The sequence below is a fragment of the Nematolebias whitei genome, chromosome 1 (assembly GCF_014905685.2).
Source record: "Nematolebias whitei isolate Nwh7 chromosome 1, NemWhi1, whole genome shotgun sequence".
Taxonomy (NCBI): Eukaryota; Metazoa; Chordata; class Actinopteri; order Cyprinodontiformes; family Rivulidae; genus Nematolebias; species Nematolebias whitei.
In genome coordinates, this window is record NC_056498.1 from 94,332,432 (window position 1) to 94,350,004 (window position 17,573).

Here is a 17,573-nt window from a genome sequence, read left to right on the forward strand (position 1 = left end):
CCCCCCCGACAGATTTGACAGAGTTGAGTTCTGATGTGATGATAAGCTGAAATTCTTGTTTTACAGGTGAGAGATCCCAAAAGTCTTCTGTCTCTGCCTGGAGTGCTGGTTGGAGACATGGGCAAGAAGTTAGGCCAGAATGGACTGGATAATGGGTGGGTGACTGCAGTGGCTCTGTGTTCTGCTTCTCTTTGTCGGATCCTTTAATGGTCCTGTCTAATGAAAGATCATATCTGTATCTATCAGGTTTGTGATGTTTCACAATGTAAGAATCCCACGGGCAAACCTTCTGAACAAGACAGGAGATGTTACTCCTGATGGGCGCTATGTGACACCATTCAAGGTCAGAACACATTCCCTGATGGACCAAGATAGCTTTAAAACCCACATGATCGAATAAATACTGGTACTACTGCTGAGCTATGCCATGGAAATTAGGAGTGTTCTTTTGTTCGGTTCATTGACCAAAAAAAAAAAAAAAAACTGCACAGAAATATTCAGATTTATCATATTTTTGATCACCTGTCCTTCATATTTAATGATGAATGTGAAACAGGCTCTGACATCCGACATGCCTTTTCAATATACAGTAAAGAAAATAAGTATTTGAACACCCTGCGACTTTGCAAGTTCTCCCATGTAGAAATCATGGAGAGGTCTGAAATTTTCATCTTAGGTGCATGTCCAGTGTGAGAGACATAATCTAAAAAAACCATCCGGAAATCACAATGTATGATTTTTTTAAATAATTTATTTGTGTGTCCATCCATCCATCCATTTTCTTTACCCGCTTATTCCATTTTGGGTCACGGGGGTCGCTGGTGCCCATGTCCAGCAATCACTGTGCGAGGGGCGGGGTACACCCTGGATGGGTCGCAAGTCCATCACAGGGCCACATAGAGACAAACGAGACAAACAACCATTCACTCTCTCACTCACACCTAGGGACAATTTAGAGTTACCAATCAGCCTAACATGCATGTTTTTGGACTGTGGGAGGAAACCGGAGTACCCGGAGAAAACCCACGCATGCACGGAGAGAACATGCAAACTCCACCCAGAAAGGCCCCTGGACCGGGGTTTGAACCAAGGACCTGCTCGCTGAGAGGCAGCAGCTCTACCAGTTGCGCCACCGTGCTGCCTTATTTGTGTGTTACTTCTGCAAATAAGTATTGGAACACCTGCCAATCAGCAACAATTCTGGCCCTCAAAGACCTGTTAGTCCGCCTCTAAAAAGTCCACCTCCACTCCACTTATTATTCTAAATTAGAAGCACCTGTTTGAGGTCATTAGCTGCATAAAGACACCTGTCCACCCCACACAATCAGTAAGACTCCAACTGCTAACATGGCTAAGAACGAAGAGCTGTCAAAAGACACCAGAGACAAAATTGTAGACCTCCACAAGGCTGGAAAGGGCTATGGGGCAATTGCCAAGCAGCTTGGTGAAAAAAGATCAACTTTTGGAGCAGTTATTAGAAAATGGAAGAAGCTAAACATGACTCAATCTCCCTCGGTCTGGGGCTCCATGCAAGATCTCACCTCGTGGCGTATCAATGATCCTAAGAAAGGTGAGGAATCAGCCCAGAACTACACAGGAGGAGCTGGTCTATGACCTGAAGAGAGCTGGCGCCACTGTTTCCAAGGTTACTGTGGATAATACACTAAGACGTCATAGTTTAAAATCATGCATGACACGGAAGGTTCCCCTGCTTAAATCAGCACACGTCCAGGCCCATCTTAAGTTTGCCCGTGACCATTTGGATAATCCACAGGAATCATGGGAGAAAGTTATGTGGTCAGATGAGACTAAAATAGAACTTTTTGGTCTTAATTCCACTCGCCATGTTTGGAGGACAAAGAATGATGAGTACCATCCCAAAAATGCCATCCCTACTATGAAACATGGCAGTGAAAGCATCATGCTTTGGGGGTGTTTTTCTGCACATGGGACAGGACAACTGTACTGTATTAAGGAGAGAATGACCGGGGCCATGTATTGCGAGATTTTGGTGAACAACCTCTTTCCCTCAGTTAGAGCATTGAAGATGGGTTGTGGATGTGTTGTTGTTGTTGCTGTAATGTTGCCTGTCACTCAATCTAACCCAATTGATCAACTCTCCCACTAGACCAAACAAAAACCATCCTGAAAAATCTTCCATGTTAGACCTGTTTCTAACAAATATGCCTCACAAATTCCCTGGTACAGGTGTATTCGCTGACATTTCAAGTGATCATTGTGTAATAGCGGGTCTAAAAGATAATAAACTTCCACCTTCTAAGCCCAGATTAATTAAAAAAAGGGATCTGAAACGTTTTTGCAAACAGTCATTCCTCTGGGATCTATCTCACTTTGACTGGCATCGTATTCTATTAACTGATGACGTGAACACTGCTTGGAACTGTTTTCATAATATCCTGATGCATGCTCAATAATCCAGGTAGAAAAATCCAAAAAAGTTAAATCTGGTCCTCTGGACATTCAAAAAAACAAAACAAAGCAAAACAACAAAAAAATGTAGAAACGTTTTGTCTCTCATCCAAGAGACTTCCTCAGTCTGAGGTGCTGTATTCAGCTCAGTCCCTTAAGTAGCACCTTCTCAGAGTGGATCAACCAGTTTTGCTGCTGACAACCAAAACCAGCTGATCACATGCTCAAGAAGGACCATCAGCCTAACAATGGATCATTAGCACACTGATGGCTGTTTACTATTCACAGACTATTCCTGTTCAGTGTCAGGAGGGCTGTGGTCAGTCTTACATCGGGGAAACTAAACAGCCACTGGCCAAAAGGATGGCCCAGCAAAGAAGAGCAACATCATCAGGCCAGGACTCTGCGGTCTACACTCATCTCCAGGCCAGCGGTCACTCTTTCAGGGATGAAGATGTGCACATCCTGGATAGAGAGGAACGATGGTTTGAGAGAGGAGTAAAGGAGGCCATCTTTGTGAAAAGAAACAGTCCATCGGCCTACGTGTTCAATTGTCCCCCTCTTACAATGCTGTGATTGCTAGTATCACTCGGCCCTCTGTGAATAGTAAACAGCCATCAGTGTGCTAATGATCCATTGTTAGGCTGATGGTCCTTCTTGAGCATGTGATCAGCTGGTTTTGGTTGGCAGCAGCAAAACTGGTTGATCCACTCTGAGAAGGTGCTACTTAAGAGACTGAGCTGAATACAGCACCTCAGACTGAGGAAGTCTCTCGGATGAGAGACGAAACGTTTCTACATTTTTTTGTTGTTTTGCTTTGTTTTGTTTTTTTGAATGTCCAGAGGACCAGATTGAACACTTTTTTGGGTGTTTTCATAATAGTTTCATTTATTTTGTGAACAAACTTGCTCCTTTTCGTCAGTTCAGAATAAAGGGATGAGACAGCCCCTGGTTTACTCCAGAGCTAGCTGACCTCATGCACAGGAGAGATCATCTTTGGGCCGCAGCGAGAAAATCTGGCTCAGACACTGATTGGTTGAGTTTTCGGCAGATGAGGAATAAATGCGCAACTGCCATCAAAGCAGCAAAGCGCAACTATTTCTTATCTCAGACCTCCAAAAATCTAAATGACCCTAACTGATTCTGGAAAACCATCAAATCTCTCTCGGGCAGCTCCCAATCATCTGACCTCCCATCACAACTTCTCGTTAACTCTGTTCCTGTGTTAAATAAGCATGAGATCCTGAACTGTTTCAACAAACATTGTGTTGCTTCTAGTTCTTTATTTGACACAGTTACTAACAGAAAATCAGCCACTTCACTTAATAACCAAACTTCTACAAATCAAATCCCTCCTATAAGTCAATCCTCAATCATACCTTCTCTTGTTCTCCATTCTCAGTTAGTGAGGTAAATAAAATGTTAAAAGGTTTTGATCCTAAAAAATCTGTAGGACCAGATGAACTTCCACCTTATTTCCTAAGGCTGGCCGCTCATATAATCACAGTCCCTGTGACCCACATCTTTAACCTGTCCATAAGCCAAAACTCCATTCCAGACGCTTGGAAAATAGCCTTTGTTCTTCCTTTGCTGAAGGGAGGTGACCCCACCTCACTGAACAACTATCGACCAATCTCTAAACTCTGCATTTTAGCCAAGGTTCTAGAAAAACTGATAAACTCTCAAATCAAAAATTACCTGGACTCATTTAACATCTTACCTCCCCATCAATCAGGTTTCAGGAAACAACACAGCACAACGACTGCTTCACTGAAGGTTCTTAATGATGTTGTTGGAGCATTGGATGCTAAGGATTATTGTGCTGCACTTTTCTTAGACCTGCCTAAAGCTTTTGACACTGTGGATCATAACATCTTGTGTCATAAGCTCTCAGAAATTGGTTTCTTAGAGCACACCATTGGTTGATTCTCTAACTATCTCTCAGATCGGAGGCAATGTGTTCAACATAATAGTACTTCCTCCAGTTATTTAACAGTCAAGTCAGATTTATTTATAGAGCACATTTAAAACTGAAACTGTTACCAAAGTGCTTAATAAAAATATCACAACATCAAATAAAAAGTAGCAATATATATTTACAGCACATGGAATAAAAATATAAAACCGAAAACATAATTAGAAACAATAAAATACTAAATCAGATCACGTTGTGTCAAAAGTCAAGGAAATAATAACAAAAAGCATAAACTCAGTCAGAAACAATGAAATACCAAATCAGATCTGATGACCTTGTGTTAAATAAGAATAATAACAAAAGCATAAACAGAATCAGCATCAATGAAAAACTAGATCTAAATCTAAAATCAGAGAATCTTCACCAGCATAGATCTAAATCCGATCGCCCTGTGTTAAATGTCAAATGAGTATAGGTGAGTTTTTAGGAGAGATTTAAAAGCAGAGACTGAGGTGGCCTGTCGAATGTTGATGGGCAGATTGTTCCAAAGTTTAGGGCCCACGACTGAAAATGCTCGATCTCCTCTGAGCTTCAGCCTGGTTTTTGGTATGGCCAAAAGCAGCTGGTCTGATGATCTCAAAGCCCGAGAAGGAGTATAAGGATGAAGAAGGTCGGAGAGGTATGATGGTGCAAGGCCGTTAATGCACTTGAATGTCAGCAGGAGAATTTTAAAATCAACTCTGACACGCACAGGAAGCCAGTGAAGGGAGGACAGAACCGGAGTAATGTGCTCAAGCCTGCAAGTTCCTGTTAAAAGCCGAGCTGCAGCATTTTGTACGAGCTGGAGACGTGAAAATGAAGCCTGACTAACCCCAACATAAAGCGAGTTACAGTAGTCCAGCCGGGTTGTAATAAATGCATGGACTAGTTTTTCAAGGTCGGATCTGGACAGAATGGACTTAAGCTTTGCTATTTGCCTTTGCTGAAATAAGCTTTTTTGTAGAACAGAGCTGACCTGTTTATTAAACTTAAAGTCCGAATCTAACACTACCCCAAGATTGGTAACCGACTGCTTTAGATGTGGCTGAAGGGAGTGCAGGTTTACAGGATCAGTGACAGTGGTAGAGCATGGGTTAAACACAATGACCTCAGTCTTCTGATCATTAAAACTCAAGAAGTTTGCAGCCATCCAAGTCTTGATGACATCAAGACATTTTAGCAAAGGGTGGATGGAGCAAGAACTGTTTAGTTTTAAAGGCAGATAGATCTGAGAATCATCGGCGTAACAGTGAAACAAAATACCATGTTTCCTCAGGATTGACCCCAAGGGGAGCAGATACAATTAGAACAGAAGGGGTCCAAGAATGGAGCCTTGTGGGACCCCACAGGAAAGAGGGACAGAAGCAGAAAAATGATTGTCAAAGTTAACACAGAAACTCCTGTCACCCAGATACGAACGGAACCATTCTAGCGCCACCCCTGTAATCCCAACCCAGTGTTCTAGCCGTGACATAAGGATGCTGTGATCAACAGTGTCAGATGCAGCGGTAAGGTCGAGGAGTACCAGGATCACAGACTGACCAGAGTCATTTGCTAGCAGAATGCCATTACAGACCCTTACTAAAGCCGTCTCGGTGCTGTGCAGTTGTTAAAATCCTGACTGAAAAATCTAAAAAATTCCATTCAAAAACTTGGTTAGTTGACTAAAAAATATTTTCTCCGAGATTTTAGAAAGAAATTTTAGAAAGAAATGGAAGTTTTGAGATTGGCCTGAAGTTTGAACAAGCTACAGGGTCAAGTCCGGGTTTTTTAATTAATGGAGTTACCACTGCATGTTTTAAAACATCGGGAACCACACCTGTAGCCAAACTGCTGTTAATAATGGCAAGAACAGAGGGTCCAGTGGACGGTAGAACCTGTTTAAAAAATGCAGCAGGGATGGGATCAGCAGGGGAGCCTGAGGGTTTCATGTGACCAATGACCTCATTTAAAAATGAGAATGAGATGGGTCAAAGTGACTGAAGACTGCTGAGCAGGGGACAAGAACGGAAGGGTCGGCTGTGGAGTGTGGAATTGATGACCTAATCGACTCAACCTTTTCAACAAAATGCCTGACAAACTTATTACAGGTGTCGACAGAGGCCTCAATGGTGGCAGACTGAGGCACGTTTAGAATGGTGTTAATGGTGTTGAAAAGAACGCGGGGGTTGTGACTGTTTGAGTTGATCATTTTTGAGAAATATTTGTTTTTCTCTTGTTTAACGGTGGTCTAATACGCTTTCCAACATGTTTTTAACATCTCAAAAGACACCTGAAGTTGTATCTTTTTTCCATCGACGTTCAGCTCTTCTACACAAGCGTCTTGCCTCTCTTGTGGTCTCATTTACCCAAGGGTGGGGCGTGCGTTTTCGATTCCTGAGCTTTAACGGGGCAACTGAGTCCAGGATCTGTACACAGGCCTCCTGATGCTGAGAAAGCAACTCCTTTGTAGTAAGACCCGCAGAGAGTTCAGAGTCTGAAACAGAATTACTAGCAAAGATGGAAGAGAAGAGTGTGGCGGTGGAAGGGTTAAAAATCCTACAGGGCTTTGGTGTGGGCGGAGATGCAGGTTCACAAATCAAGGAGGTGTTGAATAAAACCGTTTTGTGGTCGGAACAAACAGTGTCACCAATTTCTAAATCAGAAACAGACAAACCATGCGTTAAAACTAAGTCAAGAGTGTGGCCCTGCTGGTGAGTCGGACCAACAACACTCTGAACAAAGTTAAAGGACTGGATGAGGTCTAGAAAGTCCTGAGCTAATGGTTTATCAGGGTAGCACACGTGGATATTAAAATCTCCTAAAATCAAAACCCAATCATATTGGAGCATAATATCAGTTAGAAAGTCAGAGTTCGTTTAAAAACTGTTTATGGTATCCGGGGGGTCTGTAAAAAATAGCACAGAGAACTGGGTTGGAGCGGCCCAGCTCACAACAGAGCAGTTCAAAACTCAAATAATTAGCAGAACCATGGAGCTGTCTGCAGTGGAAATGTTTCTTAAAAACAGCCAATAATCCTCCACCACGACCAGTTGTCCTTGGAACATTGAAAAAAGAACAATCCGGAGGCAATAATTCCAGAAAAACACTGAACTCACCAGGGCAGATCCAAGTCTCAGTGATGAAAAGAAAGTCCAGTCGGTTGCAGCAGAAAAAGTCATTCAAAATAAAAGTTTTATTAGCCAGCGATCTGGCATTTATCAGGGCCATCCTCATAGAATCCACCACAGGAGGAGATGATTGCAGTGTCCAGTCCAGCGGCCTCAGATTTGCATAGTTAGACGCGCGCTTCCGGCAGGAAACCCAGCCGCGCATGGGCCCAATGTGATGATGGGACCCCGACAGCGGGACCAGACAGCGCGCCACAGGATCTGCACAGCACCAGGATCGGAGGTGGAAACGTTGACCATCAGCTGGAGAGGATGATTCCGAGGCAGCAAGCAGGGCTTTAAGCTTCACCAGCCGGCCAGCGCGTTTTCCACGGCGTCTGGAGCGATGTCTCCGGGGAGGCAGGTGGGCGGCTCGCTGCAGGTACGCAGGCACGTCCGCCAGCAGCGGGGGGACAGGGGTGGGGGTCTAGAGTTACGCTCATAATGATCAAAATAAGCGACATGGGTGCCACAAAGTCGAAGATCCAAAAGTTGTTTTCGTTCATACACCAGCAGAGCGTTGATGTCACAGATGAGAAATGAAAAAAACACCAAAAATACGAACACCATCAGCAGAGGTGGATTGCAAGCCATGTACACAGGCGCCATCTTACCAAAAAGGAGTCAGCAATGGTGTACCACAAGGCACAGTCTTAGGACTCACCCTCTTTACAATCTACATTGGTAATGTAGGTCAGAGCATCCCTGATGCATCTTTACATTTCTATGCTGATGACAGTTGTTTATTGTCAAGCCAAAACAGTTGCTAAGGCTTTCCAGCTTTTGTAGTCTGCATTTGACATCATCCAGTCTGATTTGTTCCACCTCAAACTTGTCCTAAATGCCGACAAAACCAATGGGATGCTTTTTTTTCAAACAGGAAGTCGGTCCCAGCAGTTCTTTCTCTGATTTTATCCTCAAATAGTGTCCCCATTGAGTTTGTTGATTTCTATAAATATTTGGTATCTTGGTCAGCTTGCATCTCTCTTTTAAGCTCCATGTGGAAAACCTAGTAAAGACACTGAAAGTTAAACTGGGTTTCTTTTGCAGAAACAGATCCTGTCTAACTTTGAATGCTAGGAAATGCCTTGTAACTGTGACTTTCCTTCCCTCCATTGATTATGGTGACATTATTTACATGAACACTCCTACAAGCACCCTGCAGATGCTGGATGCTGTCTATCATGGTGCACTAATATTCATATCTGTCTGTGATTATCGTACCCATCACTGCACCCTGTATTCACTGTTTAACTGGACATCATTAACCTCACGCAGACTCTCTCACTGGTACATTTTCATCTTTAAATCACTTCTTGGTCTGCTGCCTTCATACATGTCTAAGTGAGTGCAGCTACAGCGTGCGCTCTCAGGACATTATTACCTCAATGCAGACTGAACTTGGCAAAAGGGCCTTCTCTTACTCCACTCCTTTTTTTCTGGAATATCTTGCAAAAGGACCTATAGCTCTCGACCTTGACCTCTCTAAGTGGCTTTAAAAATATGTTGGACTCCTGGCAAGGACATGTTCCTGTTTTTAGTTTTCTACATTCGCCTTATAATCTAGCAGTTTTTGTTACTTTTTTTGCCATCTTATTTGTAAAAAAAAAAATCTGTATGCCATTTTATAATTGTCTACTGTTGTTGCTGTTGTTCATTGTTGTCATCATTCTTTGTTGAAATCAGGTTTCTCTTGTAAATGAGTCCTCAAGGCTCAATGGGATTTACCTGTCTAAATAAAGGTTTAAAAACATGACAATGACCCGAAGCACACAGCCAGGATAACCAAGGAGTGGCTCCGTAAGAAGCATATCAAGGTTCTGGAGTGGCCTAGCCATTCTCCAGACCTAAACCCTATAGAAAATCTCTGGAGGGAGCTCAAACTCGGTGTTTCTAAGCGACAGCCCAGAAACCTGGCTGATCTGTGTGGAGGAATGGGCCAAAATCCCTGCTGCAGTGTGTGCAAACCTGGTGAAAAACTACAGGAAACATTTGATCTCTATAATTGCAAACAAAGGCTACTGTACTAAATATTAACATTGATTTTCACAGGTGTTCAAATACTTATTTGCAGCAGTAACACACAAATAAATTATTTAAAAAATCATACATTGTGATTTCCGGATTTTTTTTTTTTTTAGATTATGTCTCTCACAGTGAACATGCACCTAAGATGAAAATTTCAGACCCCTCCATGATTTCTACGTAGGAGAACTTGCAAAGTCGCAGGGTGTTCAAATACTTATTTTCCTCACTGTATTCTTAGATTCTCCTCTCTACATGATCAAGAATCATGTCTAAATGCAGCAATATGAGGAGTTTAATTGTTCTAGAATTGCGCCGCTCAAGGTGGCTGCATGTTGGAGCAGCTCTGTTACTTTCATTCTGAGATTTTGCTTTTGGAAACTTTAATTCCTCTTTTTTTGGATGTAAATCACATTTTTTTGGATGATTGTATCAGATGCTGTGCAGCTGGAAGGATTTTTACTGAAGCTTTTTTCGTTTTGGACATTTGTTATGATGCGTAACCATGGCAACAAGGCAGTTTTCTACAACCAACAGCAGCTGATTAACATCTCAAAAGCTCAAATAATATCTCAACTACAGCCCCAAATCTCAAACGAGGGTAAAAGGATGTTTTGTGGACGCATTCTCATCTACCTGCCAGCTGTGCTCGAGTGCCTGACCACTGAGATCCTGGAACTAGCAGGAAACACGGCTCATGACTGCAGAAGGACAGGATCGTCCCTCGATACCTACAGTTGGCTGTCTGCAGCGATGAGGAGCTCGGCAGACTGCTGGAGGAGTGGCCATCACTCTAGGAGGAGTTCTGCCCAGCATTCAGGCGGTCCTACAGCCCGGGGGAACCGAGAGGTCAGCTGAGTCTGGGTGGACGGATCAGACAGCATCTGCAGCCAGTTTCTTAGGATCCACTGTGGGATGGACCTTTACAAGAGATTCTTCCTGCCTACAGCCATCAGCATCTATAACATCTCTTAATGAAATGAGGATGATGAGTTACAACAGCAAATAATTTTCCTTTGGGATTAATAAAGTATTTTTGAATTTTGAATTGAATTAATAGAATGTCAGTCAGATATATCCTGATGCATGCTCAATAATCGGCCAGGATTGCCTCAAACTAGTTGGAGAGTTTGAGAAAACAGCAAGGAAGTGGGCAGACTACAGGAACCACTTGCGATTCAACCTCAGTTGTCGACAAAGTGGCATAATTTGCCTGGAACTAAAATCTTCAGTCAATGGGCACCGGGCAAGCAAGATCCTTCATAAGGCTCTGACCCAGCTGTTGAATGAACGGGTGAGACAGACCAATTTTACTATTGAGGCCTTGAAGGCCAAAGAAGAGCACATCAAACAAAAACTAACAACGTGCCTAGATCAGACCACACTTGAGCAAGTGATGGACTATACAGATCAGGCACGCTTAGCACAGCATGTCAAGTCCAAGACTCGACAACAAAACAAGTTTAACTTATTAATAACTCATCAACATCATCACAATTCCAATAACAACACATTCAGTGTAAGACAACACTCCAGTAGACAATTACATGCCAGTGAGACAGAAAAGTGGGTTAACAATTTATCTGACAGACAGTTCACCCAGCCGGAGACAGAGATTCTTGCCAGGGGACCGAACTTTGCGGTTGCACCAAGTAGAATTATGACACTCCTTAGTGACTTAACCACTTATGAACCTCTGAAAAGAGATCCAGGAAGTGGTTACAAGAAGAAGTTGATAGATTGCATGAAAATTTTGGAGCAGGACAAGGCTATTGACCGTTTTCTGTACCACAGACTGTACCCAGGGGAGACCACACCTAGTCTGTATGGTTTACCTAAAATCCACAAACAAAGTGTACCTTTAAGACCAATTGTTATCATGATTAACTCTGTCACTTACAATGTTTACAAATATCTGGTGTCTACGCATCCCTTTAATTGGCAGCTCAGAACACCACATACAGAACACCATGGATTTTGTGGATAAGGTGAGGGATGTCATTATGGAAACTGATGAAACAATGGTCTCTTTTGATGTCACATCACTCTTTACCTGCATTCCTGTTGATGAGGCAGTAGAGGTGGTCAGTTTAAGATTAAAATCAGACACCACTCTGAGCAGCAGGACCACGCTTTCTACAGAACAACTGTGTCCACTCTTGAAACTGTGCCTGCAGTCAACCTACTTCACATATGAGGAGCAATATTATAGGCAGAAACATGGGTGTGCTATTTGGTCTCCAGTTTCTCCTATTGTTGTCAACCTGTATGTTAAAGATGGGCACTGGCTGCGGGTCACCGGACCCGGAAACCCCCTCCAGCCCACGTCTTTTCCCCCCGGCTCGAATCTCCCTCAGAAATGGCAACTCTCATAATCAATAAATCAAGGAAATGTCAATTAAGTTTTATCAATTATATTAAAATCAAGGCAGGAAAAGGTTACAATTTACAGCGCTGGTCTCTCCGGTTTGTGACACGTTCACAAACCCAGAAGAGCCCCGATGTCCCCTGTGTAGAATGAACATATGCATGAGATATATTCATAAATTAAACGGATTCTTTCATTTTTCTGGACTGTATATAATGTGCATTGAATTTAGAAATGTAACGTGAGACGTTAATTATCTTTGACCCATCAAAATGAATGCGGTCATTTATTAACAGAATCAAAGTTTAACACATCACACATTTACATTAATTGGCAAAATATGAAAATAACAACATGGCTAGTTTTAGCAAACTGTACAATTTTGATTATCCACACGGCGGTGGATGAGAACTTTACACAGACATTTTTAAAATATCTGGAATTATTTCTACTTGATAGAAGAATTTTAAAGATGGAAAGATGAAGTTTAAAGGGAGAAAAAGATGGGTGAGGGGTTTGTTTATGTCGGCACCAGAAACGACACTCTCCGGGCTTTTCTCAGCTTCTTCCCCAGTACACTTAGGTGTTATAAATCAACTTTTTACCTGGAGATGTCCCCACCGGTACGAAAGTCCATTCAACGCACCCTTTCAGCGTCTCCGTAGGAACAGCTGTGAATCGTCCAAAGTAGTGACGGTGCTTGTTCGACACAAGTTCACCTCACAAGTGGACTTCACATGAGTGGAGTCCGTCAGTGTTCCCCCCAGAGGTGGAAGATGTTATAATCCCATAAGACTCGGAAGAGCTCTGTGGTCATGTCAGGATCTTCCTGTTTCCCAGCACGGGAGCTGCAACGACTTCAAACTCGACTGCAAACTCGACTGGAAACTCCACACGACTCTCGACACTCTCCGCCACTCTCCAGACACTGGTTTAAACTAGGAAGTACCGACATTTTAAAGAGCTCTATTTCCGGTTCATCTGGGAGTTTCTGATTGGTCAATATCGACCAGACAGAGGTGTGTTTTGTGACGTAAGAGGTCACTAGGAGTCAGGAAAAACAGCAAGAATGTTATGGAACAGATTGAAAATGTTTTTCAGACAGACGAGAGGGATATTTAGACGAGTTGGCGGAAAACAGGTGCCATCTTCTCTATTTACGTCTGAGAGGATGTAAAAACAAGACAGTTCGTTCCAACACTTGTCTGCGTTTGAGTCCAACCTTGGACCAACACTGCTCATTCAAAGACAGAAAATCAGAAAAAAAACAGAAAATGCATAATTACTCTGTAACAGGCCTTAACATGAATTCTAACTTTGCATGAGGATTAAAAATCGTTATTACTGTTTCACAGTTAATAAAAATTGATTAGTTCACTACAACATCTAAAATGGTTTGGACTAAAACACTTTGATTATCAACATTTGTAAAATAGTAATGATAATAAAAAAGAGAGTGTTCTTTCCCTTGAATTTTCAAGAAAGAAAGTCTCAGGATGGGTCAACCTGTATTTCTGGATTCAAATCAATGAAATGACAGTTTCTGTCCCATATAGTTCTTAAGGTCAAATCCTGACCTTAGGCTTAGTTCACTACACCTGTCATTACTCATTTATAGGGTCCTAGACTCCTCCTTCACAGAAGGGGAGCTCAACCTGTCAGTGTATGAGGGGGCCTGATTAAGTGTGATCTCAGTGTATCTTATTTGGTTCTGGTGTGTTAGGAAATATGAGACGGTGCTTCAAAAGCCTTTCTACGTGATGTGGCAAGCAAATTAAACTCTATTCCTTGACTGATATTGAAATCCCAGGGAGACTCTCTTAGAGCTGCTGGCCCAGTTTAACCCAGTCAGAACCGGGTCACAATTTCATTATAATCCCGTCTCTGAGCAGATCAAAACCATAGGACCAGTCTAGATAAAAGTAATATCCAACAACTCCTCCTGGTCGAGGGAACCCCTTTAATAAACTCTGAATTCAATACTGCCAGATAAGCAAGCAATTAATCATTTTCCTCTGGTTGAATGTAAATTACTCCTTATATGTTGGTGGGAAATGCCTACAGGCTATAGTGTGTGACCTGGCAGCCTCAGGTCAAAATAAGATGCCAGAGCTGACGGCTAGCGTGAGACCTGCCAGCCTCAGGCCGCCTGACCCAGCCTTGGACTTCTGCCTAGGACTTCAGCATCTCCCTGGTGTGGTGCAATGACATAATGGAAATTTATAACATTTGTATAAGTCAGTTCTCTAAATATATGATTTAATGATTGCAGAAGGCGTCCTAATGCAAGAAGCGTTCTTATCTAATAGATGTTAATCAGTTTGTAGAACCTGAACTTCTCTTTTGGACTCCAAGGACAGTCATTGTCCATTTTGTCCATCTGAAAAGGAAAAAAGAAAAAAACTCTGTGCCCCCTTCCCCTTCAGTCATGTAGTACACAATTTATTTGCACAGAGCACTGCCAGTATTATTAGCCTGTCACAGCAGAAAATGTGTTTGTGTGAATAAAATCTGATTTAAACAATTAATGTGTTTTAACGTGCATATTGTATATATATATATATATATATAACAGAACCTCCCAACTCCCCCTGGTGATCTAATATAAAAACATTCCCAATTTACCAACAAATCAATTCATCCATTCCACCACCCTTCAATTTAGTCCCGATTTAGATTGAAAAATGTCATAAGTTCACCCCCTGGAAAATCTATATTATAAAACCCCATTATATGTATTTATCAAAATCCTTTGGTCTCTCGTCATGGCACAGCTGTAAAAATTCATTATTTCATAGAAAACAATATCAAAAATTAAGTTTATCATCGTAATTGCACCGTCTAGTGGCATTATTTCATCATGATCTGCTCTTGAAACTATTTACAAACACACATTCTTATTCATGCCTTCACACATCAAATATTCATTAAATAAACAAATCAAGTAATCATTAAAAGATAATTCTTAACCAAGTACCATGCAAAAAGTATCTTGTTCATCCATGTTAATTTTAAGGAAAAAATCATAACACTCCATAATGTCAATGTCAATGTCAATTTATTTATATAGCACATAAAAACAACAAAAGCTGACCAAAGTGCTTTACAGTTAAGACAGATAAAAAATAAAAAAAAGAGTAAAAATGCATCTAGTGCCACCCAAAACATAAGTTGACAATAAAAACAACACATAACAACAATAAAATCAGCTCAACTTGTTCTCAGACTCTGCGTGGATGAAATGCCAAGGAATACAGATGAGTCTTGAGCAAAGATTTAAAAGTCTCAACAGTCTGAGCGGTCTTTAAATTCTCAGGTGAACTGTTCCACAGTTTTGGAGCAGCAACTGCAAAAGCCCGATCACCTCTGGATTTCAGTTTGGATCTGGGGACATCTAAGAGGAACTGGTTGGTAGACCGGAGTGCTCTTACTGGAGTGTAGATGTTAATGAGATCACATAAATATGACGGGGCCAGACCTTTTAAGACTTTAAAAACAAGCAATAAAATCTTAAAATCAATTCGGAAGTGGACAGGAAGCCAGTGGAGAGAAGCCAGGACAGGGGTTATGTGTTCATGTTTTTTAGTTGCTGTTAAAAGACGAGCTGCTGCGTTCTGGACAGATTGTAAACGATGCAAAGATGATTTGTCTAAACCAACATACAATGAATTACAGTAGTCCAAACGAGATGTAATAAAAACGTGAATCACCTTTTCAAGGTTTCTGAAAGGGAGACAAGACTTCACCTTGGCAATGAGTCTTAGCTGGAAGAAACTGGATTTCACAACTGTATTTATCTGTTTGTCAAATTTAAAAGCACTATCAAAAATAACTCCCAGATTCCTGACATTGGAGTGGCTGTATGAAGCCAAGGGGCCAAGCACATTAAGGGTATTACATTTACCAAAGCTGATGACTTCCGTTTTATTTTCATTTAGATTCAGAAAATTTAGTTTTAACCAGACTTTAATGTCATTTAGACAGTTCAAGAGTGGATCCAGTGAAGTGACCCTGTCTGACTCAATCGGAAGATATAACTGAGTATCATCAGCAAAGCAGTGAAAAGGGATGTTGTGTTTTCTAAAAATGGACCCCAAAGGCAACATGTAAAGATTAAAAAGCAATGGACCTAAAATAGACCCGTGAGGGACCCCACAGAACAGAGGAGCTGGAAATGAAGAACATTTTCCTAAATGAACAGAAAAACTCCTGTCAGTCAGGTAGGATCTAAACCAGGATAGAACTGTGCCTTTGATACCAACCACCTGCTCCAGTCGTGACAACAAGATGTTGTGGTCCACAGTATCAAAGGCAGCAGAAAGGTCTAGAAGCACTAAAACAGCAGAGCTTCCTGCATCAACAGTTAAATAATACTGTAAATAAACTGTAAACGTTAATATCTAACCCACCCCAAAATTAGTCAGTCCATCAATCATCACATCTCTCAAATTAGTTTGAGAAGACCTGTCACCCAATTAATGTTGAGTTCAACATTCAAATTAACCACAATTCTAAAGTACACATCTGTACTTAATTGTTAAAATTTACCTACAACTTAGCTTCATGTTATCTGTTAATTTCCTCTTATAATCATCAGTGTTTGACTTCCTCCCTGTTAGGTTGTAACACACTCCTGGGAGGGTCCACTTAGTTATAACACCAAGAAGTTCACTCTAAAAACCCTTTTAGTTTCAAATAAAAATTTTAATTTTCTTCTCCCACATTCCCACTCCCACACTCCCACAAATTAGACAGTCTCTGGATGAGCTAATTTGTATTTCTGGATTCAAATCAATGAAATAACAGTTCCTGTCCCATGAAGGTCCTCAGAGGCAGGTTTTGGTCGGAGGCCGAGTTCACTACAGCCCCCCCTTTGGAAATCATCGCCTGTCCATGGGGATGAATTCCAACATGAACTTACGCCTCCGAATGTCCTTGAGCTTGATGTAATCAAGCAAGAGGAAAACAAAAGTCAAAGAAGGTAATCCCACAACGGTTTAAGTAATTCCACACTGTTGTTGGTAATTCCATAATGTTGTTGGTAATTCCATTGTAGCAATGCTTTAACCCCTTGGAAACAAAGTCTGTAATCCATTGGAAAAAGTCATATAATCCACAACGATAAATCCACAATGATTGGCGGTGTTGATTGATCAACATGCAGAGGGTTCCCTCGATTGAACTGCAGAGGCGACCACTGGATGGAGATTGGAGACCCACGTTGGAGTTGTAGGTCCCTTCAGCAAAGGTTGCTGCTGGTGGTTCCCAGTGGGTGCCATTGTGATTCTATGTGTTATGCATTTATGTGGTTTTAGTTGGGCTTATGAGTGGGATTTTACATAAGACATTAACCTATATGCACCTGGTGTGTAAGCTATCATGGTTTAGATCAGCTAAATGTTACCAGTTTAAAGGGTGGGTCATGCTGAAAAATTTTCATATAGGGATTTATACCTATAGAAGGGCATTCCAAACTATTTTCCCATTCCTAACTTGGTTTAAGTTAGACTTACATGGCAAAATATAGTTTGGTTCAATTGTTTGTTGTCCTTTTAGACAAACGACTTGAGGTTTGGTTTTTGGTTTTCCCTAAATGTTTTTGGAGTCTATGGCAAGACTCAACTGAAGGATTAGCTAGCTCCCCCCC

The 17,573-nt window shown here is 41.6% G+C and overlaps 1 protein-coding gene across 1 annotated transcript in view; it reads left to right on the top strand.

Moving 5' to 3' along the window:
- acox3 (acyl-CoA oxidase 3, pristanoyl) overlaps nucleotides 1-17,573 on the top strand; it is a gene marked incomplete in the record, with an annotated part of 494,152 nt that overhangs the window by 240,783 nt on the left and 235,796 nt on the right. The window contains 2 exon segments of the mRNA XM_037681288.1: nucleotides 67-155; nucleotides 247-343. Coding sequence (XP_037537216.1) covers nucleotides 67-155; nucleotides 247-343 — 186 coding nt within the window.